At 30.1% G+C, this 25,105-nt stretch overlaps 5 protein-coding genes across 11 annotated transcripts; 1 reads left to right on the top strand and 4 right to left on the bottom strand.

Annotated features, from left to right (window-relative positions):
• Positions 1–648: 648 nt before the first annotated feature.
• On the top strand, positions 649–22,255 carry LOC123007818 (venom allergen 5-like). 6 transcript variants are annotated; one of them, XM_044403269.1, is made up of 7 exons: positions 649–755; positions 14,072–14,160; positions 21,037–21,155; positions 21,202–21,459; positions 21,800–21,897; positions 21,948–22,042; positions 22,090–22,255. In XM_044403269.1, exons 1-7 carry the CDS (start codon positions 664–666, stop codon positions 22,164–22,166), a joined length of 828 nt encoding a protein of 275 aa, XP_044259204.1. In that variant the 5' UTR covers positions 649–663; the 3' UTR covers positions 22,167–22,255. The 6 variants fall into 6 exon arrangements, with proteins under 6 accessions (XP_044259204.1, XP_044259205.1, XP_044259206.1 ...); XM_044403270.1 differs by lacking the exon at positions 649–755 and adding an exon at positions 7,557–7,710 and having other exon boundaries at positions 14,067–14,160; XM_044403271.1 differs by lacking the exon at positions 649–755 and adding an exon at positions 7,557–7,710.
• On the bottom strand, positions 15,282–16,349 carry LOC123007819 (venom allergen 3-like). Of its 2 annotated transcripts, none has more exons than XM_044403277.1 (6): positions 16,218–16,341; positions 16,053–16,166; positions 15,930–16,008; positions 15,728–15,882; positions 15,580–15,683; positions 15,282–15,528 (listed from the first exon to the last, which is right to left on the bottom strand). In XM_044403277.1, exons 1-6 carry the CDS (start codon positions 16,236–16,238, stop codon positions 15,489–15,491), a joined length of 513 nt encoding a protein of 170 aa, XP_044259212.1. In that variant the 5' UTR covers positions 16,239–16,341; the 3' UTR covers positions 15,282–15,488. The 2 variants fall into 2 exon arrangements, with proteins under 2 accessions (XP_044259212.1, XP_044259211.1); XM_044403276.1 differs by having other exon boundaries at positions 15,289–15,528; positions 16,053–16,171; positions 16,218–16,349.
• LOC123007822 (venom allergen 5-like) lies at positions 16,590–17,526 on the bottom strand. Its single transcript, XM_044403281.1, has 6 exons — positions 17,395–17,526; positions 17,225–17,343; positions 17,100–17,178; positions 16,902–17,050; positions 16,753–16,856; positions 16,590–16,701 (listed from the first exon to the last, which is right to left on the bottom strand). The coding sequence occupies exons 1-6, from the start codon at positions 17,471–17,473 to the stop codon at positions 16,662–16,664; spliced, it is 570 nt and encodes a 189-aa protein (XP_044259216.1). The 5' UTR covers positions 17,474–17,526; the 3' UTR covers positions 16,590–16,661.
• LOC123007821 (venom allergen 3-like) lies at positions 19,247–20,278 on the bottom strand. Its single transcript, XM_044403280.1, has 6 exons — positions 20,167–20,278; positions 19,998–20,116; positions 19,866–19,944; positions 19,666–19,817; positions 19,517–19,620; positions 19,247–19,466 (listed from the first exon to the last, which is right to left on the bottom strand). The coding sequence occupies exons 1-6, from the start codon at positions 20,243–20,245 to the stop codon at positions 19,427–19,429; spliced, it is 573 nt and encodes a 190-aa protein (XP_044259215.1). The 5' UTR covers positions 20,246–20,278; the 3' UTR covers positions 19,247–19,426.
• Positions 22,256–23,607: 1,352 nt separating the features above from the next.
• On the bottom strand, positions 23,608–24,662 carry LOC123007823 (venom allergen 3-like). Its single transcript, XM_044403283.1, has 5 exons — positions 24,416–24,662; positions 24,244–24,365; positions 23,920–24,048; positions 23,769–23,872; positions 23,608–23,711 (listed from the first exon to the last, which is right to left on the bottom strand). The coding sequence occupies exons 1-5, from the start codon at positions 24,492–24,494 to the stop codon at positions 23,672–23,674; spliced, it is 474 nt and encodes a 157-aa protein (XP_044259218.1). The 5' UTR covers positions 24,495–24,662; the 3' UTR covers positions 23,608–23,671.
• Positions 24,663–25,105: the final 443 nt, after the last annotated feature.

The raw sequence follows: 25,105 nt of genomic DNA on the forward strand, positions 1-25,105 counted from the left end.
TTTTCCTGAATAGGAAATATCAAGCGTTGTGTTTGGTGATCTTTTCTTAAAATTCGGCGCCTCGCTAAGAATCCTTCTTGAGCCAGTGAATTACGACTCGATCGTCAGTTTGATTCCGATAACGAAACAAGTTTTCATTCTCTTCGCTTCAACTTTTGTACTTTAATTTTAAAAGTTGCTCAAAAATGGACTGGCGAGATAAAAATTCCCTAAAGTGGAAGTTTAACGTCGTTCTGACTGCTTTTTTAAGTAACTGTTACAGTATTGCAAGTTAAAAGCACCTGATGCTACTTGTCGAGAAGAAAGAAAGTAAACTTTTCACGAGATTCGAACTGACCTAATAGATATCTATTCCGAACGTGTAACCACTTAAACTGCTAGTTAATCATTTTTATTTCCGCCTTGTACAATACGAGAGACATGTAAGTACAAGCAATTTAACTGCCTGTTATTGATTGCTAACGCGATTTAAATGTTTAATTGCAGTTTGGAGTGATTATTAAACAGAGTTAGTAAATATGTCAGAACAATTTGTGATCTTAAACTTTACAAAACTGTGTTGTTTACCAAAAAAATGTAGAACAATCTAGGTTAATGTAAGCACATTTAAACAAAAAAGTGTAATTTGACAAAAACAAAGTATGATTGTTCAGAAAACAATAAATGCTACACGTCAATAAACCATTAACTTTTCTAGAAGAGAAGCTAAAATTTTTGTCAAAAAAGTTGTCTAGACATGTAGAAACTGTATTCAGGTAAGTACAACTCTGTGAGTTTATTGTTCCATTTCGGAGGTAGCGAGTGGTTAAACATTAATTAATCGCTTGTTGTGGGGAAGCGTCCCACCCTTCAACCCACTTTCTTTCCTGCGAATCACCTATTGTATTGTTTTAATTGATCTGACTTTATTATATTTACGTTCACAAATCGGAAATGCATCGATAATGAAACAGTGACCTGACCTTTAGCCTCGACTCGCTTGAAACAGTAAAATCCGCAATTTGCAAATTTCGATCGAATCGATAAATCACTTGAAAATAATTAATCTGAATGGGTAATAGACTGCGTGCGGGCAGTTTTATTAGAAAAGGGGGTGATCTACGAGCACTTTGCTAGATATATAGGTCGCATAATTCGCTTTTTAATTAAATTGACAAAATTAAATCGTGACGACACAGTCGCCTTGAACTGCACACAAAGTGTAATAAATCGTCGATAATTACCGTAATTAGTGATCAGCTTCCGAATCTCTGACATTGGCACAGTTGATGGCAGAGGCCTTGACCGTTTAAATCGGCAAAATCGAAAATGTGGATTCTTCGTTGCAAGTAGCTATTGTTATTTGTCCCAAGTTGGAATAAGATTACCTTGGACAAAGGTTAGCAAACCTTGATCGATTCAATTTTGTACAATCTTGACATTTTAAATGAAGGATTCACTTTTCTACACCCTTTTGTCATCCGATAATTGGAGTTTTGTGCAAGAGATTTATCAGTTTGTGGCCGCTTGAGTTTCAGTTAAAACGCAAAATTACGGAAGAATTGATTTAAAGTGGCAGTGCCTCAAGCTAACGAATCGAGTTTAAGGAAAATCGCAAGAAATTCATCCGACTAACCTTAAGTTTAACTAAAATTTTTACTTAATTAATAAACGCTGTCGTACGCAAACTGTGAAAAATATTTACATTTCTAATAAAAAACACAATTTATTTTGACATTTAACTACGAGTCCACTTTTAATGTAATTAGAAGAATCCATTACCTTCTGTCAATAGAGTTATTTACATTATTTTCTACGATTTGCTTGAAAAATATTGCCAAATAGTGTTGAGGCTAACACGTGGTTGTACAAAATTAATTCTCTCAACGTCCAAAATTTGCTATCAAGGACAAAAACTCACATGAATAGCTAAATACGCTCCAGTTGACCTACCGGAAATATACAGGCTGTTCCGGCTAAAACCCACATTAGAAGTATTGAAAGTTCTAATAATGATATTTATCTAAAATTTTGTTTATAGCCATAATCGGTTAGGTACTGCTCAATAAAAATATTTTCAAGATGGCGGCACTTCCTGTTACACGGGAAGTAGATATCAACTTTGTTATTTAAAAAAAAAGTTACATTTTTTATTGCGTTTTTGGATTACTTAAGTCATTTTGAGAAAATTTTTATTAGCCTTTCCTATATCTAAGTTACCGTAACCGTTTTCGGATTGTTTAAACCTTAAAAAAAAAATTGGATTTAAATCTTCCTATTCAAAAATCAATAACTCTACCATTTTTTTATTATATTGAAACCGTATTTAAGTATGCGTGAAAGAAAAGTTAGATCTTTCCTTTGATGTATTTATAATTGAAAAAATAATTAACAACCCGCCAAAATGTAAGGTTACGTTTAGGAAAATTCAAATTCCCTTAACTCAATTTTTCTAAATAAAACACCCCAATTTTTTCTTTACTAGAGAATTTAGTTATACTTCGATCTGTATTAACATTCCCTATACCTATGTTTGATAGTTTTCAAGTTATAGTAACTTTTTTTGAAATTGTGAGAAATTCATTTGCCATAGCTACTTTAGCATAGGTTGTCATAGAAATAAGAAAAAATAAAATATTAAAGTTAATTAATAAATTAAATAAATTTAATAAAAGATAACACAATTGTGAAAAAAAATGGCGTTATTTTAGTGAGAAACATTTTCATGGCAAACTATGGATACTAATGAATTTCTTCCATTGTAAAAAAAGCCAAAATAACTTGAAAATCATTAAATTTAGGTATAGGGAATGTAAGCAGAATTAAATTCTCTTTAATTTAGTTGAAAAAAAATCGGGGCCTTCCATTTGAAAAAATTCAGTTACTGGTGTTTGAATTTTCCCAAACGTAACCTTAAATTTTGGAGGTTTGTTAATTATTTTTCCAATTATAAATGCACAAATAAAAAGATCTAATCTTTTTTTTCATATGCCCTAATACGATTTCAAAACAATTAAAAATGGGAGAGTTATCGATTTGTGGAGAAAAAGATGCAAAAAAAAATTCATAAAAGTCTAAATATTTCAAAAACGGTTAAATTTAGGTATAAGGAGTCTCATTAAAACTCTCTCAAAATCACTTGAGTAATCCAAAAACGCAATAAAAAACAAAAATTTCTATTTAAAATGACAAAGTTGAGACCCATTTCCGGTGTAACCGGAAGTCCTGCCATCTTGAAAATATTTTCATTACGCAGGATCTAAACAATTATATTAATTTTTAATCAAAATTTTAGATAAACTTCACTGTTACAACTCTTATGTGGGGTTTAGTCGAAACAGCCTGTATATTTAATAAATTTTTAATACTTATTTTAATATAACTGTAAAAAAGCGAAGTAGAAATCAATAAAAAATAGTGTTACGAGCTATTTCTATTAGCAAAGCTTGTTTATTTATTATTCGCTGTAATAAATGCCATATTTTTAATTAAACTAATAATAAAATTCGTGAAAAGACAATTGCTTTATTAAAATTATAATTAATGAAATGATTGAAACGCAAATAAGAGACAGAAAAAAATAGAGATAAAAGGTTTATTTGTTTGCAAAATCATTAAATGAGCGGCAAAAACTTTTATGAACTAGTCAGAAAATTAAAAGGCACTAAAAATCAAATTAAATTAAAGATCGTAACTTTTCAAATGGTTTTCTTTCTCTGTTTTTTCGAATAAATCTTGGGTCGTTTAAAACCTTTGCACACTCTCTGATATATCCTTTTAAACCTCTCCAAACGGTAGTTTTTCACTCGTCCCTCCTCCTCCACCTCCGGCGAAATTCATCAGTGTCCGTTCCTGGCACAAATCCACTCGATCGACACTCGCTCTGTCTCCTCCTTTCAATCCGGAATGATTTTGTTTCCGGGGGTCCGTCGATCCTGCGATGCGCAAATCAAAGAAAGCTCGATTGGTGATCAGGTGAACCACGGAATCGGCGAGGCCTCGTTGACCTCGACCCATCCACAGGTCACCATTAAACTGTGACCATCGACTTCAAACAAATCAATACGTTAACCGCTAGATTATTAGATGACTCCCCGGACGTGATCAGGATCTCCAATAATAAACCGGACTTGCGTTGACAATACTTAAGAAATGACACGCCGGACTTTCTTTCACGCCTTGGGCTTTGTCTGGAGACAATACGGCATTCGGCACTTTCTTAAACAATTGAGAGAAATTGATGTTTGTTCTGCGCGTTTGCCCGATTTAACCACACGAGCTTTCATTCTACCACAAAACGGTGAAATATTTAACGGATTTGATAATTTCGCAACTATTTTTCAACATTGTTGAGGCGAGTAATAAAGCTCGCGTTTAAATCTGGCAATAAAAATCAAATTCTTTGGCATAACAGCAAATTCTACTTAAATCTAATATTTTTCAAATGGACATTTATTTTCAGACACAATCACCTCATACTTTATGGATTTTATGTGACAATGCGACTGCGAATTTGCATTTTAAAATAGTTTCTATTCAAATCCCAACAGTTGACAAGTTATTTCGCTATAATTCAATTTATGTATTTGAAAATCCAAATTGTGTTGCGGAATAATAATGAAGTGCTGAATAAGCACACTTTTTAAGTGATGCTTTAACAGATTATACGATAATTACCCGAAATCAATGAGTTTTTTTTCATTGGAGAGAGTTGCAAATATTGGCCCAGGTATCTCCCTTACCATTTTAATAATAATAATACAGTGAACGGCAAAATTATGGAATAATCTCATTTATTAAAACTGAGAATATTTTGTTTTGACAAAAATGGTCGAACAGGTCAATTTTCTTTTCAAAAAAATCCAAAATTGTCAACTTGATTTAAAATTGTATGTTTGTTTTTTGTTGATATTATTTCATTTCTTTGGTATTTTTTTAAATATTATTTTTGATGTTGCCATTTCGATACTTAAATTATCTATAGAATTGGCTAAAAAAATTAGGGTTTTTATTTAGAAAAAATGTCGATGATGTGATTACTCAAAAACTAAAAAGTGCAAAATTTTAAATCAAGTTGAATATTGTATATTTTTTAAAAAGAAAACTGACCTGTTTGAGCTTTTTGTCCAACACAAAATATTTTCCGTTTTAATAAGATTATTCCATAATTTTGCAACTCACTGGATAATTTAATAATAATTAATATAATTTAAACAATCAAATTAACATTTCCAAATTACTGCTTGTTCTAAGTTTCACATCCTTAAACTTTTAGCTTTCAAGTTCAAAAACATATTTGTCGATGTACTTTTGCTATTATGCTGTTTACAATCGATTTTTAATTTATTGTAAATAAATTTCAACTACACAGATTATTTTTTTAGTTCATGTTGCCAAAATTTTAAATTTGTACAATTCTTTGCCTTCAAGTTCAAAGTTAAGGTTATATTTTTAAAGTTTAGATTTTTATATTTTCAATTTTTTTATTATATTTACCACAAATGTTTTCCTTAAATTCCAGCGTTTTTACGCTTGCGTTCGTAAGTTGTTCTTACGTTTTGACTTTTTTAATTACTTAAGAAAAGTAATACATTATTATCAATTATCACGTAAACTAAATATCACTAATTTATAACTAACTGCTACGTTTTCATAATTTTACGTCTGTGTTTTTACGTGGGAAATTCATTACACCCTCAAGCTACATATAACCTCGAGACTGCGCCTCGCGGTCAGATAATCTGACCTCTTGGTTGTATATACTATTAAGTTTTATCAACAATTTCTTTAAATATTTAAAATAATTTTATACTATTTACAATTTCATTTCTCACGTCTCTCCGCTTCAGTTTCAGGTAACATTTTTACATACAGTTTTTTATGTGTATTTCAACGTTTCTTACATTTTTACAAATTTCTTTGATTCTAATACATGTTTTTACTTTCCAAATCTTTTTAAATCCTCCTCCTTACTAAAAAAAAGTAGTAAAAAATTTGTAAAATAATTTTTGTGAAAATATCAGTCCAAAATATGTACAATCTGCTTCAGAAGTAATGACACAAAACTCTGTACTTATAATATATTCACAAAAAATGTGAAAAATATGAACGTTCTCAAAAAAAATTTTTCTAAATTTTGTTGTTTTTGAGTTCCTCAAAAATTTTTTTTTCAAATGTCAACCCACTATAAAACCCTTCTTTATAAAAGCTATAATCTTAAGATTACGGTTACTTACATTTTTTACCATTTTTATTAAAAAAAAATTCATACACCTATAAGTTACCATTTTAAAAAAAATGGCATAATAAATAAAAATAAAAACAAAACAAAATTTCATTCTCAAAAAACGATTAGATGTTTATAGCACTTTAATTTTTAATAATTATTATTTTCCGAAGACAAATGATTAAAAATACAAACACATGATTCCATAATTTTTATTCATTTTGTCTATGTATCTTTTTTAGCTGTATGTGTCAGAGTCTAATGAAAAAATTGTTAAATGACCATACATAAGAACTGAAATTTGGAATAGTATCTCTATGAATGCATTAAAATACAATACTCTAATTAAAAAGAAAAAAAATTGTTTTTCAAAGATCTGAATTTCATTCCATTATTCCATTCCATTTTTAAATAACAGTTTTTAAATCCGCAAAGTACTTGTATCAGAGAAAAAAATAACATATATAGACTTCTAAACATTAAAAAAAATCAACAGATCAACAGAAAGAATTGATCTGAATGATCTTAAACAAATTTAAATCCTTTAGATGTAAATTGATTTTGAAAAGCACTTTTCGGTTTCATTGCACCCCATAAAAATGTTAAAATCGTCACATTTATTGTCATCGCAATTCGTAGTATTTTTCGTGAAAATATTTACAATAAGTTGCAAAATCATTTCCACTCGTCCGCTGTCATATTTGCTCAAGCACTTAAGCCTCCACGTGCGAAATAAAGAAAAATCAATTAATCTCCCCCGTGGGAGTTTGTGTTTTTCACTAAAGAGCAAAGCCATGTAATAGAAAAAGTGAAACCAATCGAAATTAAAATAATTTTCCCGTGTTGGAAGGAAATTTCCGATAGCTTCCTCACCTTCGTGTACCATTTCCGGCGAAGTTGCGAATTTCTCCCGATCAAGTCTTAAATTATTAACACACTTGGCTTCCGACACTGTGATCAATTGACGCAATCTTAGTACCAACAGTTGGGTTTAACCTGTTTCTCTCGAAATATGCACGGACCAAAGGCCGAAGAAATAAATATTTATCTCAAAGACAACGATTTTTTTATTTATAACCAATTCGATGGGTTTGAATGCGTTTGTCGCAGCAACTCATCTCTGCGGGTCATTTACAAACAAGTTATTTCGAAATGTGTTGAGGATTCCACTTTAATTAAATTAGAAGCTCCATTATGAAATCCTAAACTTCGAGTTGGTTGATGCACGAGTCCAATTCCCGAAAAAAATTAAGTCACGCGCCACTTTAACACAGAATATTAGCTCCTCAGCGTCCTTGCTCTAAGTTATGCTCATACTTATCGGTATATAAGTTCAGAACAAGTTTGATATCTTGAGTGAACTCACACGAAGCAGACAGATTGGCGACAGCATACTCTGCAATTTATCGAACGACATATAGTTACTCCGAAAGAGTTTTATCAGAATTTTGTGACGGTGTTTCAGTTTATTTATGTGATTTTCAGGACAACCTTCTCCACTATCGGTGAGTAAAACCACAATTTAGAAAATAATTCATTCAACTTTTCATTAGAATAAATAAAATGCGTATGTGTTAACAAGTGTCTCGACATGGAAACCAAAGCAAATAAATAATTTGCACGTTTTGTTGAATTCCTGGTTATCGGCAGAAAAACACGCAAAAAGTGCGAAAGTGAAAAGTTTTACGCTACTTTAAAATCAGTGTAAAGTTTCCGATTGTAGATTCAAATATGTAAGTAAAGTGATTAAAATTAATTAAGAAAAAATATTTGCATTGGAGTTCCAATTTGAATTTTTAATTAACGTCGGCTGAAAGAAACTTGCCAGAAAATGCTCTTCTTTGCGTTGTGGTCATTGGTTTGATAAATTGAGTGTTAAATAGAATATTTGTATAACAATAGGTTTAATTTATGATTAAGTAACCAGATTTAATTGTTATTCAATGGAATTAATTAAGTGAAGTCGGAGCTGATTATTCGCAATTTAACTAGATAATTTTAAATTAAGAACAAACACTAATTTAAATTTTGTGCAACTGGATGCAAATTATGCCAATTTTTTGCCGACAAGGAAAATAACTACATTTATCACAATTGTCCAAAATTAGAGAGAAAAGATTTCTCAATTGGTGTTCAATCTGGCATCTTATTTTGGCATTTTATTAGCTAGTTTTGTAAAATTTAATCTATCTTGTATGAAATAAAAAGCACCATTCTGGTATAAAGCGATTTTTTCGAAAACACATAAAGATACAAGAAATATCACTGTTAATAATAGTATTGCATGTGTGGAAAAAATTAAAAAAGTGAAGACAGGTCAATCTATAATTTTTTGGCATTTGATTACCCCCAATCAACGCAGACGACATTTCAGGGCTATCCATAAACTTAATTTGTTCTGCTGGATCTTGTTCTGCGTAATGTAAATAAAAATTACGAAAACACACAGCCGAATTTCTGGTCAAAATAAAATGTGAGGTATCACAAAAGAGGTGGTGCCATTTAAAATTTAAGGGTTGTTTGTATTACAGAGTGGTTGATACTATAACTTTTAAAAGTACACTAAAAAGTGTGTCCCTGTAAATAAAAATTAACCTGTCTTGTGATTTTCTAAAAGTGTCTCGTTTTAAAAAAAATACCCTGCATAGCTGTAAACTGGACCCATTTTTTTTTACAAATGTGCTGATTGTTCTAAGTTTTAAGGCCGTCACAAAAATAAATACTTCTAATTAATTAAAAAAAATTTTGCTAGTGCAAACGATAGAGGATTATATAGACTAAAATTTCATGCTTTAATATTGTTCAAAATTTTTGGCGTATGTCAGTGAGACCCTAAAAATCAAATTTGAAAAAAAAATTGTGTGCAATCTTTCTTACATGATAGAATTCCTAGATTTTTTATAATGGTAACAGTAAAAATTGAATAATATAAAAGTTGATTTTAAGTTATTAACATTTTAATATTGAAAATCGAAAATTCTGGTACGTCATTACGGACCTTTTCTTTTGTCAAAAAAATCTGGCCTGATTAATTACCGCAAACCTCTCCATAAATTATTCCAAGTTTCAGATTTTCATTATTAAAATGTTAATTACTCAAAACTTATCAACTTTATCATTATTCTATTTAAAAAATACCACAGAAAAAATTCAAAGAATTTTGTTATGTAGAAAATATTCCAGTTAAATAAAAAAAAAATTTCTCCAAGTTTAATTTTTAAAGTCTCACTGCCATACGCAAAAATTTTGTTCAATATCAAAACATCAAATTAAAGTATATTTAATCTTCTAACGTTTACACCAGTGTTTTTCAATCTTTTTCATGGTGCGACCCCCTTAGTACGTAAAAATATTTTGCGACCCCCTACCTTCCGCTGTTCCTAACCTGTGTTTTATTATAGATGTTTTAATTGTATTTTAATTTTATTTATGTTCCTTCAAACGCTTCCATGGAAAAGCGATACGACAGTAGCACAGGCGCACACTTCATATTATAATATTAATGTGACTCATCGGTATTTTTAAAAATTTTGGTACTTTTGTTAACTAGTTTGATGCAATAAGTGTCTTTTGATTAACATTTTCTTTTTTTTTATTTTGTTTTTGTTTTCTACTGACACTTTGCGATCCTCTGCGATCCTCTGCGACCCTCTTGTAGAGGCCCCCAAGGGTCGCGACCCCCACTTTAAAAAACACTGTTTTACACTATCAAAATTCTTTTTTTTTTTAATCAATTAGAGATATTTATTTTGGCGCCGACCCTAAAACTTGGGACAATAACAAATTGAGTCTTGATTACAAGTTATAAGTATGTTGGAATTAATTAACTTAAATGTGGATAAAGTTACAAAACGCAAACGCAGTTACCAGTGTATGTTTTTGGCTGTAACTATATGCACATTTAATAGTAGATTACATCCGAAGTGGGAAATATGTCATTACCCCGAGGACTCAGATATCTAAATGAGAGGCGCAGCCTCGAGATTGGATAAATCCCAAGAGATAATAATATTGCCACCGAGATTTGTATACTATTTTATTCACAATAACATTTCTTTAAATAATAAAATATCTGCTTTTCTGTCAAAGTTGTACACACAAAGAAAGTTTCTGACATTTGTAATCCTTCATAAAGTATTTTCTGACCACGAGATGTAATGTAAATTTCCCGACCCGACATATTACTACATTGACTTTAAATAAAAGTTATAAACAACGTAAATCTTGTAAACTAAAGACGTTTATTGTGTAAATGAAATATACTTTTGTAATATTTTATTACCTACAGGGTTATTCATAAATATAAAGCAATATTTGAACCTCAAAAATGACCTATAAAATGATGTTAATTTAAATAATAACTCATGTCCTATCTCTACTGATAATAATTTTACAGTCCTCGAAATGTGGGTATGGAAATCTGATTTTTTTGTAATAACTTTGGAACTATTTGACCAATTATTATAAAATTTGGAACATTTCCTTGTGACAACATACCTTTTGAACTGGTAGTCACGAAAACAGGATACATCTACTCAATTTCCGGTTACAGCAGTTGCAGGTCATTTTCTGTGTTTTTCCATTTTTTTGGTCTCTTAACACCAATTTTTTATTGCCTAAATCGATAGAGTAATCAATTGCGAATAAAAAACGCAAACCTTTAATACCCCTAAAATGAACCGTTTCAAAGATATTTTAATTTAAACTGAGGACTGCACAACGCTGAAATCAAAAAGTATGAATTTTGAATGAGTGATATCCAAGGGAACAAATGACCATGGTCACATATTTTGCTGTCAGGCATCTGTCAACTTGAGATTGGACGATTATTAGACGAGTAATCGAAAATATTTAATAAAAGAGTTTACCTCAAACTCCAAACGTAACTTAGAATAAATCTAAATAGATCTCGTAGCAATTAATTCATAAAAAAATCACAAAAATTTATCGTCAAAGTTAACAGAGGATTTATGTGACCATGGTCTTTGGTTGCCGTGGATACCGCTTATTCAAAATTCATATTTTTCATTCTCAGCGTTGTGCAGTTCTCACTTTAAATTAAAATATCTTTAAAACGGTCCATTTTAGTGGTATAAAAGGTTATGCGTTTTTTATTCAAAATTGATTACTCTTTAGATTTAATCAATAAAAAAATAGTGTTAAGAGACCAAAAAAAAACGAAAAAACACAGAAAATGTGACCTGCAACTGCTGAAACCGGAAATTGAGTAAATGCATCCGGTTTTCGTAACTACTAGTCTAAAGGCTATGTTCTCGCAAGTAACTATTCTAAATTATATAATACTTGGTCAAATGGTTCCAAAGTTATTACAAAAAAAAACAAATTTCCATACCCACATTCCGAGGGCTGTAAAATTCTTATCAATAGAGATCGGACACGCGTTATTATAAAAATTAACATCATTTTATAGGTCATTTTTGAGGTTTAAATATTGCTTCATATTTATGAATAACCCTGTATATCAAAATTGAAAAAATGAATTTTTGCATTTCAAATTTTCATATTTGAAATAAATTTGGTATAAAGTAAACTTGCTTTCTAACACATTATTAGTATTACTTCTAGAGTTGTAAAAGTTTAAATGGTTTAAATCAGTTAATTATTTATTTACCAATCTATTACAAGTTTTTCTTTTTTTCAACCAAATTTTCCATATATGACAAATGATTTTTGCATTTTTCCAAAGTAAAAAAGTATCTACTTTGTAACTCTACAATTACAAACAGTTTTAAGTACACTTTCGTTCAATACTTTTTAGTGCGACAACTCCTAGATCGCAATGTTCTAATTTTGTATCATAAATCACTCGTAGGCCATCGCGTTTTCATCGCTACGACCGAATTTTGTATTTAAATCGTCGTTTGCGAAGTTTATTTCTTTTGGAATAAATTTTTGATGGAAAACGTATATTCATCTCTGTACCCAAATCGTTCGATGTTTATGTGCGATACACACCCTGTAATAAATAATTTATGTGATTCCGTTTGGTTGTTTAGTTTGCAATATTCGTCCGCAGTCGACGGGGCGTCTGTGCATCTCAGCAGGCTGGCAGTTTCCTAAAATGAGCTGCTCTCTCCAACGATGCTATCGTTACTGGATTCAATTTTCACAACGTAACATGGTTAAGAGAGAGATTCGTGTCTGGAATATTGACTTTAGGACTCATAAAGTCTGGATTTCAAATAGTTCCATGCTTCTCGATATAATTCCAGCTTTTCATTACTCTATTCAATTCATAAGGTTTATTTTTGCCTATGAAACACGTACAACCACCTCCATTCGGTGTAATATGTGTCATTAATGCATTATGCAGCAATATGATGTGGGCACCTCAGATGGATACTCGTCAAAACGAAATGAATTTTTAGCAAGAAATCTAATACACAGAGTGTCCCAGCGAGTTGAAAAAGTCCATTAGTAACCTTTAAATGGTAAAATTTAAGAAAAATTGTATAGGAAATCGATAGACATTAATCTAGTGCATCACCTAAAATTATTTTCAAACATACACCATGTCCCAAAAATAAGTTACAAACATACAAACTTGTGTTTTTTAAATAAAACACCGTATATTTATTGGCATTTTTGGCTGTAGCCTTTTAAAACAATGTTTTTACGCTAAACTTTTATTAGTCGATTTCGCCTTGTTTTAGAAATAAGACTTTTTTTGACGAAAACATGCACTTTTTAATACTTTATTACACAAAAACTAAGATAGCTAGAACAAATTTTTTCTTCCTTCTGTAAAGAATTTAAAGCTGTAGCAATTTTTTAGTGTTTTGCATTTGTAAAGATTAAAAAATAAAGATGTTTGTTAAAAGTTAAATAACTTAAACTTAAACTTAAAAAAATTAAATAGAACACTCTATTTTTTATTTTTGCATCTAAAAGATTGATAAGTTGTCTATTTAAAAAATACACTTTTAATGTCTAGAGTTGATAAATGAAAAGATATTTAACATTCAATATTAATTGTAGCAACAATAATGCCTATCAATATTTGAGCATTGTTGATACTATGGCAACCATAATAATTCCACCACGGATCACTTATCTGTTGATTTACCCAGATATTGTAAAAGTCGTTATAAAGACTGAAATTCAAATTACTTTATTGTAAAAATAAATAATAATGGATTCAGTTTAACACAAATGTGATTATTAAGTAATATTTCTTCCATCTCTTGTGCAACTGTGCACTTTTTGACTACTGAAACAATAGTATTTTTTATGTTTAACGTTAAATATCTTTTCAGTTATTGATTACACCTAAAAGTAAATAATTTTAGAAAGACAATTTAATCATCTTTGAAATGCGAACACAATAAATAGAGTGTTCCATTTAATTTCTTTAAGTTATTGAACTTTTAACAAACGCCTTCATTTTTTATCTTTGCAAATGCAACACACTAAAAAATGTTACAACATTATATCTTGTACCTTCTTCTTTGCGATAGTAAAAAAATATATTTCTAGATGTCTTAGTTTTTGTGTAACACATTCAGGGAGCTATAAATGAAAAAATTTCTAAAAATATGCAAAAAGAAACAAAATGCTTCAATTTTGTATTGACATCCGGACAAGTTTTGAAAATTGAATAATTAAGCTGGACTTCGTTCTGTTTCAAATTACCCTATAAGTATAAAAATAGTAAAAAAATTAGATAGAAGGTGGAATGCTACATAAAATTAAATGCGTTCGGAAGTTTCACTTTAGTTCCCAGTTAAATTAATTCTGAAACCAATTTTGCAGCGTGTTTGTTTGGTAGTTTGTAAATTGTAGTGCATTGTGTATTGCAATTGTAGTGCTTTAATAATTCACTAATTCGCAATTTTTCCAGAGTAGACCGAAAATGAGCAAATTGGGCTTCCTTCTGGTCGTTATCATCGATTCGTTATCAACGGCATTGTCCTGTGGCGGAAGGACGCTTTTACGTAAGTATTTTTCGAATTAGCTTATGATGAGTCCATCAGCAGCGGCGTGTTAAATTAGCCAACAATTTAATAGACTATTAAGTTAAATACCAGACTGTCATGATGAAAATTAATGATGCGTTGAGGTTTCTTGAAATGTCTTTTATTTGCATGATTGATAGATTCATTATGACCGAATTAAGATGTCAGTAAATCAACAAATTATCGCGCTATTTAACGATTTGTCGACGAAGACCTGACACCTATGCCACTATTGACCCGAGGAAGAACAACCGAGGTATTTGCATATCAAAGCGACGCACCAGAGTTGAATAACAGACACATAGCTGCCGGAGATATTTCTGTCGACGAAGATTCTTACACAAATAAGACGCAAACACTGACAATAAATCAAGCAAAAACGCGAGGAAATACAATGACTTTTGGTATTTTCAAGCTGGATTTAAATGACATCACTTTATTACCACTCGAGAGAAAATGAGCGGCAGGAATCCTGCTTAGAACCGGATTTGCAAAAAACACAATTTTACTTGTAGCTCCTGTCAGTAAAATATTAATTGCTTTAAAAGTAATAAATTATTAAGAAATGTGTTGCCAACATTCGATTACCCCTGTAAAGGTATGTAATAAAAATATATGATTGGAAGAATAACAAAGCAAATATAATAAACATAAGAAAGAATGAGGCCAGGCGATTCAACAAATAAAACCAAGAAATATAATTTCCCTTGATCCTTTTTTTTATTTATCTATTAAAATATTTAAAATCAAACCAACTAAAAAGCGCTACGCTTGCTTAGGCATTAATTATTTGCTATTACTTCTATCCGATATTTTTGTAATAAAATAATCGAAAATTAAAAAGTAGATTTAGAACGAATTACATATTTGTTTTTTAAAAGCATAAAATAAAATCAACGTTAATTTTTCATGTGACAATAGTTTATTTTAATTAAAAAACACACATCTTGACCAAGGTTAGATTTGGTTTGAAATTGAAAAAATACTAACAACAACATTGAAGTTTTTACTTTAAAATTCTTTTAGGTTGGAATTTCTCACTCAAATATTTAATTTAATTTTATTGATAACTATATACAGGATGTGCTACCCAACAACTGGATGTAAATTTCACAGTTTAATACTACTTGCGTTCGCTGACTCCTGCGTTGAACCGGACTTGAGCAGAAAAAAATATGATAATAAAATATAATTTTAATGTCGTTTAGTTTTGATTATTGGAGCTGAGTAACAAACACATTTTTTTAAATTCTTTACTTAATTTTGCAAAGTTGTACAACACAACAAAAAATGGTGTAGTTGACTATTCACGCTTTTTCATATGGAGGTACTCCCAAAACATTGCCCCTAAAATCGAAACAATTACAAAATCTTATAAATTTGGTTGAAATCATTTACCCAGGACCATAATTGCACACTAGAAATTTGCGAAACGGATCCTTTGGGTTTTTTCGATAATAAGTGTATCCGCAACCAACATATTGCGTTTTGTCCCAAATTACCTAAAATCCTAAATGAAAAAATAAAAGCAAAGTGAAAAACTCACTTGAGTATAATGTCCAGAATCAATAGAAAATTTTGGATAATTGAATTTTGCGTATTCTTCATACCAATTCATAAAAAAGCGTTCTGCGTAGGAATCATTGTTTGGACCATTACTATTCCAATGAGATGCTAAATTTTGACCAACAGAAAACCGATCTAAAATCACTGACAATAAAAAAAATAATTAAGTAAAACACGTTTACCATCTTTTACAGGAACGTGTTTTTCTACGCAACTTTCACTAATTTTTTGGGCCTCAGAAGCCAGATCATCGTCCCATCCCTTGAAAAAATGAATGAAAGATAATTCAAAAAATTCTTACTTACGATAATATAGAGGTTTTTGCCTTTTGGTTGATCTGGTACTTTGCCTTGCACAATCCAAGATCGAATCTCATTGTGTTTATTAACAATCAACTGTTTTTCTTCGTCAGTTAAACCCTTTGCTGTTATTATTGTTGAGAAATTTAAAATTTGGATGCAAACACTTACCAAAAATTTCGCCACAATCATCAGCTCTAGTGATAGTTAAGAAACACACTATAAGGCTGATAATTAAAGAAAAGGTAACCATTTTGATCAGTATTATATGTATGAGAAAAAATTGTTTCTGCTTACTTTCATCAAAGTAAATCCTTTTATGCAAGAATAAAACAAAAGCCAATTATAACGACTATATTGACAAAATTCGATTTATTATGGTTCATTTATTTAAGAGTTTACAATTAAAAACATAATAAAAAACAATCAGATATAATAATGATAAGAAAGAAATAACGATACCTAAAGTGATTGATAAAAAGATGATGACCCCGTGTCCCCCCCCCCCCAAATAATGACGTTTTAGAAGAATAAACACAAACATCATACTTAAAGTTTTATTTTATTTTATAATTTTGTACTCGTAACATAACAAATAAAAATAATTCAGTTAATTTATGCTTTTTCGTAGGGAGCTACTCCCACAATATTCCCCCTGAAACCCAAAAAAGGAATAAACGTTATCAATTTGCTAAGAGTTATTTACCCAGGACCGTAATTGCACACAAAAAGTTTGTCATACCAATCGTTTACACTTTTTCGATAGTATGTGTATCCACAACCAACGTACTGAGTTTTATCCCAAATTACCTAAAATTTGAAATGAAAAGAAGAAAAGTAAACTAAAAAACCCACTTGAGTGTAATGTCCAGCGCCAGAAAAATTTGGATAAATAAATTTTGGATATTCATTATACCACATCATAATAAAGAGTTCCAGAGGAGAACTATTATTTGGAGCAGTACCACTCAAAGCTGCTAAATTTTGGCCAACATAAAATCGATCTGCAATCATTTATAACAGAAAAAAAGTAATTAAGGAAAACACTGTTACCATCTTTCACAGGGAGATGTTTCATAACGCAGGTTTCACTAATTTTTTGAGCCTCAGAAGCCAAATAGTCATCCCAACCCTTGAAATAGTTAGTAAAAAGTATTTCAAAAAGTTCTCCCACTTACTATAACGTTGATGTTTTTGCCCTTTGGTTGTCCCGGCACTTTACCTTGCACAACCCAAGATCGAATTTCATTGTGTTTATTAACAATCAACTGTTTTTCTTCATTGGTTAAACCCTTTACTAAAATTTACTTATTGTTAAAAAATCTATAGTTTGTATGTTTACACTTACCAAAAATTTGACCACAATCATCAGCTCTAGCGATGGTTACAGCAAAAATTGCAAAGACAATTAAAGCAAAAGTAACCATTTTGATCTGGATTAAATGACAGAAATTATTTTGTTTCTGTTCAGTTTTATTAAAACAAGACTTTATATACAAAAATAAGACAAAAGATTTTTAGGGATTTGCACAAATCTAGTCGTAAAGTAATAATAAATAAAAGATAAATCTTTTTTACGAATAACAGACGTAAATAAATAAACAACAATACAAATTACGTCCTTAAAATTCGATCTAAATAATATGATTAATTTATTTTAAGGGTTTAATTCAAAATATAATAAAGATTAGGGGGATTACGAGGTATACAATTAGGTACAACAATGAGGAAAAATGAATGAAATCTACGTCGACTGATAAGAAGATAATGACCCCGAATATAGAGAGAAGCTAAAAATGTTGATGGTTAATTTCTACCAGAGAGCAGCGCAAAACCAGTTTTCCAAAATCATATTTATTTAATATATTTGTTTATGTAATATATTTATTATTCTACAAAATGTGAAAATGTCTGTGAATATTATTTTTACAGTAATCAGCAATTATTAGTTATTAATGTTGTAGGAGGTGTTTTATCCACGCAAGAAAGTTTAAAAGCGAAACAAATAAAGCATTTAATTTTCTTAAACGGTTAAAACGAGATAAAAACATAAATTTTATCCACAATCAACTCTTGTTTGAAACCAAAATTATCATAATTTACGAATAATTGTGTGAAAGCTCAGCGAAACTTAGAAGTTTATTTTAAATAAACTGCATGTCGCATTCGTGATTTAGTCACTTGATTTGATGTGAATTCGTTTATACTAATATTAATAAATAACTGAACAAATTCTATTACTTTTACTCTAACGCTTCATTATGCATAAAACACTCGTATGTTGTGGGTAATTATAAGTATTAACGTCACAATACGTTATACCTGACTTTTATATTGTGTTAATTGTGAATAAAAAATATACAGTGAGCGGCAAAATTATGGAATAATCTTATTAAAACTGAAAATATTTTGTTTTAGCAAACATGCTCGAACAGTTCTTTTTAAAAAATACACAATTTTCAACTTGATTTTACACTTTTTGGTTTTTGGGTAATGACGTTATCGACATTTTTTTAAATAAAATCCCCTAATTTTTAGCCAATTCGATAAATCTTTTAATTGTCAAAACGACAACCCCAAAATATTAAATAAGACATAGTTTTTCAAAAAAAAAATACCAAAAAAGTGGAATAATATCAACAAAAAACAAACATACAGTTTTAAATAAAGTTGAGAATTTTGTATTTTTAAGAAGAAAATTAGCCTGTTCGAGCATTTTTGTCCAGACAAAATATTTTCAGTTTTAATAAATAATATCATGCCATAATTTGGCCGCTCCCTGTATACCTAAAGCATTATTTACAATGAAGACAATTTTTTCATTGCTTGCTGTCGTTATTAATAAAAACCATATGAAAAAGATATTTTCGCGAAATGATAAAATAGTAAAAGTAGTTATCTAAACACATTCGTTGGACTAATAGTTACTTCGCTATTGGTCTGTGATTAGATCACTAGTAGTTAATAATATTTAATGGTTTATATTCGCGTTTTTTTTAAATAAAACATACTTAAAATATATTTTGATTTGTTTTTTCTAGGACACCGACAAAAATTAAGCAAGTAATTAAAGTAATTAAAAAAGATTATATTAAAAACTATAATAAATTCATAGATATACATTTCATTACTTAGAAATAAAAAAGTATCAAATTCTGCTAATTTAAGCAAAGTACTAGCTAACACTTGGATAACATGACTTTTGCCTTATATTTTCCTGCATGGTACAAAACTCTTTATAAAATATCAATTTCAACAAAAAAATAGTTTTAAAAAAAAACACAAAAGTAATTGTATATATATTCGTAATATGTATTTATTTATTTTCATTTTGTAAAGTTTATAACTGTACAACATAACAAACCCCAAGTCCAGTCTATTCATGCTTTCTCGTAGGGAGCTACTCCCACAATATTCCCTCTGAAACCCAAAAAAGTAATAAATGTTATCATTTTGCTAGAATTATTTACCCAGGACCGTAATTGCACACAAAAAGTTTGTCATACCAATCGTTTACACTTTTTCGATAGTATGTGTATCCACAACCAATATACTGAGTTTTATCCCAAATTACCTAAAATTTTAATTAAAAAGTAGAAAAGTAAACTAAAAAACCCACTTGAGTGTAATGTCCAGAATCACTAGAAAGATTTGGATAAATAAATTTTGGATATTCGTTATACCACATCATAATAAGGGCTTCCAGATTAGAATCATTATTTGAAGCAGTACTACTCCAAGCTGCTATATTTTGGCCAACATAAAATCGATCTGCAATCATTTATAACAGAAAAAAATAATTAGAGAAAACACTGTTACCATCTTTCACAGGAAGATGTTTCATAGCGCACGTTTCACTAATTTTTTGAGCCTCAGAAGCCAAGTAATCATCCCACTCCTTAAATTAAAAAAAGCAAAAAAATCTAAAAATCTACAAATTCTCCTACTTACAACAATATTTAAATTTTTGCCTTTTGGCTGACCTGGTACTGTGCCTTGCATAATCCAAGATCGAATCTCATTGTGTTTATTGACAATCAACTGTTTTTCTTCATTAGTTAAACCCTTCACTGAAATTTTTTCATTGCTGAAAAACTTTAGGTTTGAATGTAACACTTACCAAAAATTTGACCACAATCATCAGCTCTCACGATGGGTGAGGCAAAGATTGCGAAAACAATTAAAGCAAAATTAGCCATTTTCAACTGAATTAAATGACAAAAAATATTTCTGTTTACTCTCATTGAAAACAATTCCTTTTATACAAAAAAACATAAACAACATTAAAAATCTAATCGCAAATTAATAAAAAAAATATTGTAAAAATCTTAAAAAAAATACGTTATAAAACTCGGTCTAATGTGATTGATTTACTAGAGTGTTTGCAAATCAATATATAATAAAAGTGAATTATTAAAGAGGATTACGAGATAAATGTGTGCGAATGAACTCGAAATAGTTAGGCATGGTCAGGAATCATTTTTGTCTTTCGAAAAAAGCGAGATTCAAAGGGGCACTAAGACGGTTAGCGTTAAGAAGAAAAATGTTTCTAAAAAATTGTATATGAAATAGTTTTCGAAATATTCACTGGCAAATATAGCATTCGCTAAAAAAACTATGAATGAATTAACGTAAGGATTGTTGTAAAAATTGTAAGAATTATAATAATGTATAAAAACCAATTACTTTAGATTTTACACAAATTTGAAAAAATATTTACTTAATTATATTTCACAATCATGTTTAATAACAAAGTAATAAAACAGTAGAGCTGAATTACGAATTTGTTTTTTATAAATAAAAAAACATAAAAATTGTGAAATAAAATATTTCTATTTAATCTTGTAATAACAATAAATTAATAATTCCAGTTATCTACAATCCCAAAAAACAATAAATAAGATTTCGAAAACTAGGCGTTTTTTATGAATTTGTCTTCATTTTTTGAATATAAACTTTCAAAAATCGATACAGTTTTTTTGTTTTACAGATGCGGGAATCACCCAATACGACAAAACCATCATACTCGATGCCCACAACCGCGCTCGCCAAGTGGTGGCTTTGGGGCAAATCGCCAACCAACCCCCGGCTCAAAACATGGCAAAAATGGTATAAACAACCCTTCAAGGTATAAATTCCTGCAATTTTTTCATAGATTTGGAGCGAGGAACTGGCCGCTAAAGCTCAACAATGGGCCATGCAATGTTCTTCGTACGTGCACGACCCCAACCGGCACCGAGGTCACCATTATGTCGGCCAAAACATCGCCACAAAATGGTCAACAAGAGCCCCTGTAAACTATTACGAGTCGCAAGCGGATTGGATCGGGGACGCTATTTCGAAATGGTTCGAGGAGAATAGGTTTTATAATTTTAATGGATTCAGAGGTGGAAAGACGGGTCATTATACACAGGTGAAATGTCCAATAACATTACCATAATACATTAATGTCTTCATTAAATCGAAAAATTTAAATAATTTTGATGGTTTTGGCGAATGTATCGCTGCCTCTGCAAGGCAAACATTTCAACGTGAGTGCTTATTTTCCAATAATGCCATCTCTCATCCGCTGGGACTTTCATTGTTGGAGAAAATATCGAATTCCTTTTCGGACTGTCTCAGTTTTATTGCTAAAATATTATTGAAACAAAAGATGTTCCATCTTTTATAAAAGCAGAAATACGGTTTTAAATCAACTTTCAATCTTTCTTTATCTCCGGCTTAGAAATTACACGAACCTTTTTTATTTTCAGATGGTTTGGGCGGAAAGCGTGAGTGTTGGTTGCGGTTTTGTTTATTATTTGGATGGGAAAAGGTACACGAAAAAATATGTCTGTAATTACGGTCCTAGGTGAGTTATGTCGATAATAAATTATCAAACGATTCATTTGTGTCTAATAGCGGAAATGTACAAGGTGAGGTGCCGTATGAGAAAGGTTATCCGAGTTGTAGCAGTCACGGATTAATTGAATCCAGAACCTATCCTGGTCTTTGTGGTAATTATCATTTTTAGATACACAAAAATTTTAATTTCTTTTTGCAGATAAATTAGGCAGTCACGATGACAATCACCATTACGACAACAATTTCCTCTACGAATATTACACATATGTGGGTTAACAATTACAAGTACAATTTAGTTAAATAAATAGAAAAATTATTTATTTCACCAATCTTATGTTTCAAGTACAAATAAATTGTTATTTCAAATGGAATATCAATTTCATTTTTTCAACCGTCTCCCTTACACTAAATTGTCGTTTCAATTATTTATTCATTTAATTCGACTGAAAGATTTTCAGGAGCGCTCCCGCCATCTTCAGTCGAGCTGACTCAACCACTGAAATTTGCTCAATTTCAGCTGGCAGATAGCTGCAGACTTGTGTGTATTATATTTAGTATTTTTAAATACTGAATAAAAAAATAAATCGTAAAAAAAATTCTGAAAAAAAATATCATGGTCTTAGCAGCAATATTATATCTATACGACAGAGTAAAATAGTATAAACTCCAGTTTTTCCTGTTTTTAAATATTTAATTATTTATTATGAATATAACAGACACCCAAACAAAATTTTAGTGCTAAAAGCGTTCTCCAGAAAAATTTCTGTTTTGGTGGTTAATACTGTTTTGCTCTGAGGTGCAGATATAAGGTGCGTCAAAACTCGCACCCCAGAGAAAAATGACATGTAAGGTACGATAACAGGAACATGGAAAAAAAGTTAAAAAAATTCTATCTATAAAAGTTTCGAAATTATAAGAACTTAAATGTTGCACTTTGACTCTATTTCTGTCGGAAAAATAATTTTCCAAGTTTTTTACTACAGGCTATAAAAGAGGACAAAAGGAAGCAGTATCCTAAATTGTAATTGTTTATTTGTGGCTTTTATTCGCAAAATTTATGTATCTGTTCTAAATAATTATAAAAAAAACGTATACAAGGTCATCAGTATCATTAAATAAACATAAAAAAATGTCAAATGGTAAAAAATATATGTCAAAATTTTTTACATGTATCTGGTATCTTATCTTACTTGAAAGTCCAGAGAACGCGACTTCTGACACCCTTAATATTAATTTAAAATATTTTGTCCATGTTTAAAAATAAATTTAAAAAACCTCTATTTTCGACCATTTTATTTTTTTATAAAAAAACTGTACGAAAGAATTTTTTGATTTATTTTTGGCATATTGTATATTACCTACTTATGTTACTGTATTTTTTCATGCAATTTGTTTTATATGTTTTTTCATAAAAAAATTAAAACTATTGAAGTTTGCAATCCGTCACAAATACTCAAAATGAGATGAAAACTGTGTTACTGTGTGTGTCAGGTACTGATTTAATTCAGGAACAACATTCAATTGTAAAAATACTAATTTGTTTACTGTTTATCTTAAAAATTCATTTTTTTTTTCGTTTGAAGACTTATTTGAACGGCTTTCCATTGAGGATGGTCTGTATACAAGCGACAAATTCTTCCGGTGATACATCTTAGAACTGGCTAGAGAGGTGACATCTAAGTTATTATTTGTAGGACTGATCTCAAGAAACAACATATGATTTTTAAACTGTTTTATTTGTGACAATGAATATTTTACAATAATATCAAGAAAATCGGTGCTTATGCTTTCTCGTACGGGGGAACGTAAGGAATGTTGCCCCTAATAATAAAAACATTCAATTTCGTCCACAATAAAATAGAAATATATATGTTTTACCCAGGTCCGTAATGGCAAAAGTAGATTTTCTCATACCAATCCTTGGGTGTTTTCCGGAAGTGAATATACCCACAACCGATGTATTGAGTTTCGTTCCAAACAATCTAAAATTTTTACTTGCAAACGAAAAAAAATGTTAATAAATACTCACTTGACCGTAAAAACCTCCAGTTAGGGTGTTCGGATATGTTACTCTGGAATATTGACTGAACCAAGATTCAATCATGGGCAGAAAATCGGGTCCATCTTTCTTCCCAGTACTACGCCAACCTATAATATTCTGACCAACTTTGTTAAAACGAGCAGAAAATATTCAATAAACAATAATTTTTACAGCAATTTGTGCTACCGTCATGAACTTCCTGAAAATTTACAACACAACTGTTGGCCGCTTCTTGTGCCGAGGCCGCTAATCGATCATCCCAGCCCTTGAGAAAAATTAAAAATGAGAATTTCACTTCGTGCTTTGACTTACCAAAGTTTTCAGATTTTTCCCTTTAGGCTGGCCTGGCACTAGTCCTGACACAACAAGAGAGTGCAACTCGTTGTGTTTGTTCACAATTTGTTGCTTTATTTCATCATCTACTACCCCTCTTTCTGAAAATTAACCTAACTTATTAAAAAAATTAAAAGTGTAAACAACATACCGAAAACTTCGCCACAAATGTTGGCCCTCAAACCAACAACTGTTAGAGAAAAAATAAAAATCAATGCAAAATTAACCATCTTGATGCGTTTTAATTGAGTGGAATTTTATTTCTGCTTGGCTCATTTAAACGGTTTTTATATTAAAAGTGAACTAAAATAAAGAGATTTGTGTAAAGCCCGTTGTAAATTAATAATAAACAAATAACGTAAAAATCTTTTCTTTCACAATTAAGGTGTGTAAATAAATAATAAGACTATAAACCGCGACAACTAAATTCGATCTAAGTGATTCAATGAATTTAGATAAGCATAATTCAAACTATAAAATGTGATTCATAAATCTCATTTAATTTTTTTTGAAAATCTTTAAAATCTAAACAAATAACATAAGAAAAAACTTGTTTGCATTATTATTTATTACACAATACCAGCTACCCATCGAATTAATTATTACTTCCTTATTGTTTCCCATGCAATTAGTGTAAAATTTGAATAATAACAATTAGGCAGATATTTTTATTTTTTTTAATTGATACCTAATAACAGTATTCACGCCACAGTGCCATAAAAATAAAAAACAAGTTGAAAACAGACAATAAATTATTAAAAGTGAATGTGTTATGAAGATATCTTTGAAATAAAACTTTGTAATAAAAAATTGTTTTCATGTGCCTATAATTAAGCGTAAA

The sequence above is a fragment of the Tribolium madens genome, unplaced genomic scaffold (assembly GCF_015345945.1).
Source record: "Tribolium madens isolate multiple individuals breed KSU strain unplaced genomic scaffold, Tmad_KSU_1.1 Scaffold_3;HRSCAF=73;Tcas5.2_LG2, whole genome shotgun sequence".
In the NCBI taxonomy this organism is placed as follows: domain Eukaryota; kingdom Metazoa; phylum Arthropoda; class Insecta; order Coleoptera; family Tenebrionidae; genus Tribolium; species Tribolium madens.

Coding starts and splice junctions, on each gene's coding strand:
- LOC123007823 (XM_044403283.1), bottom strand. CDS start 24,494: ATGGTTAATTTTGCATTGATTTTTATTTTTTCTCTAACAGTTGTTGGT. Junction 24,049..24,243: donor GGAAAAATCTGAAAACTTTG/GTAAGTCAAAGC, acceptor AAAGTTGGTCAG/AATATTATAGGTTGGCGTAG. Junction 23,712..23,768: donor TTTTGCCATTACGGACCTGG/GTAAAACATATA, acceptor TTTTATTATTAG/GGGCAACATTCCTTACGTTC.
- LOC123007822 (XM_044403281.1), bottom strand. CDS start 17,473: ATGGTTACTTTTGCTTTAATTGTCTTTGCAATTTTTGCTGTAACCATC. Junction 17,344..17,394: donor TGATTGTGGTCAAATTTTTG/GTAAGTGTAAAC, acceptor AGTAAATTTTAG/TAAAGGGTTTAACCAATGAA. Junction 17,179..17,224: donor GCAAAAACATCAACGTTATA/GTAAGTGGGAGA, acceptor AACTATTTCAAG/GGTTGGGATGACTATTTGGC.
- LOC123007818 (XM_044403269.1), top strand. CDS start 664: ATGCTACACGTCAATAAACCATTAACTTTTCTAGAAGAGAAGCTAAAA. Junction 756..14,071: donor CATGTAGAAACTGTATTCAG/GTAAGTACAACT, acceptor TTTCCAGAGTAG/ACCGAAAATGAGCAAATTGG. Junction 21,898..21,947: donor GTCTGTAATTACGGTCCTAG/GTGAGTTATGTC, acceptor TGTGTCTAATAG/CGGAAATGTACAAGGTGAGG.
- LOC123007821 (XM_044403280.1), bottom strand. CDS start 20,245: ATGGCTAATTTTGCTTTAATTGTTTTCGCAATCTTTGCCTCACCCATC. Junction 20,117..20,166: donor TGATTGTGGTCAAATTTTTG/GTAAGTGTTACA, acceptor AAAAAATTTCAG/TGAAGGGTTTAACTAATGAA. Junction 19,945..19,997: donor GCAAAAATTTAAATATTGTT/GTAAGTAGGAGA, acceptor TTTTAATTTAAG/GAGTGGGATGATTACTTGGC.
- LOC123007819 (XM_044403276.1), bottom strand. CDS start 16,299: ATGGTTACCTTTTCTTTAATTATCAGCCTTATAGTGTGTTTCTTAACT. Junction 15,883..15,929: donor ACACGTTCCTGTAAAAGATG/GTAAACGTGTTT, acceptor CAGTGATTTTAG/ATCGGTTTTCTGTTGGTCAA. Junction 15,529..15,579: donor GTGTGCAATTATGGTCCTGG/GTAAATGATTTC, acceptor TTTCGATTTTAG/GGGCAATGTTTTGGGAGTAC.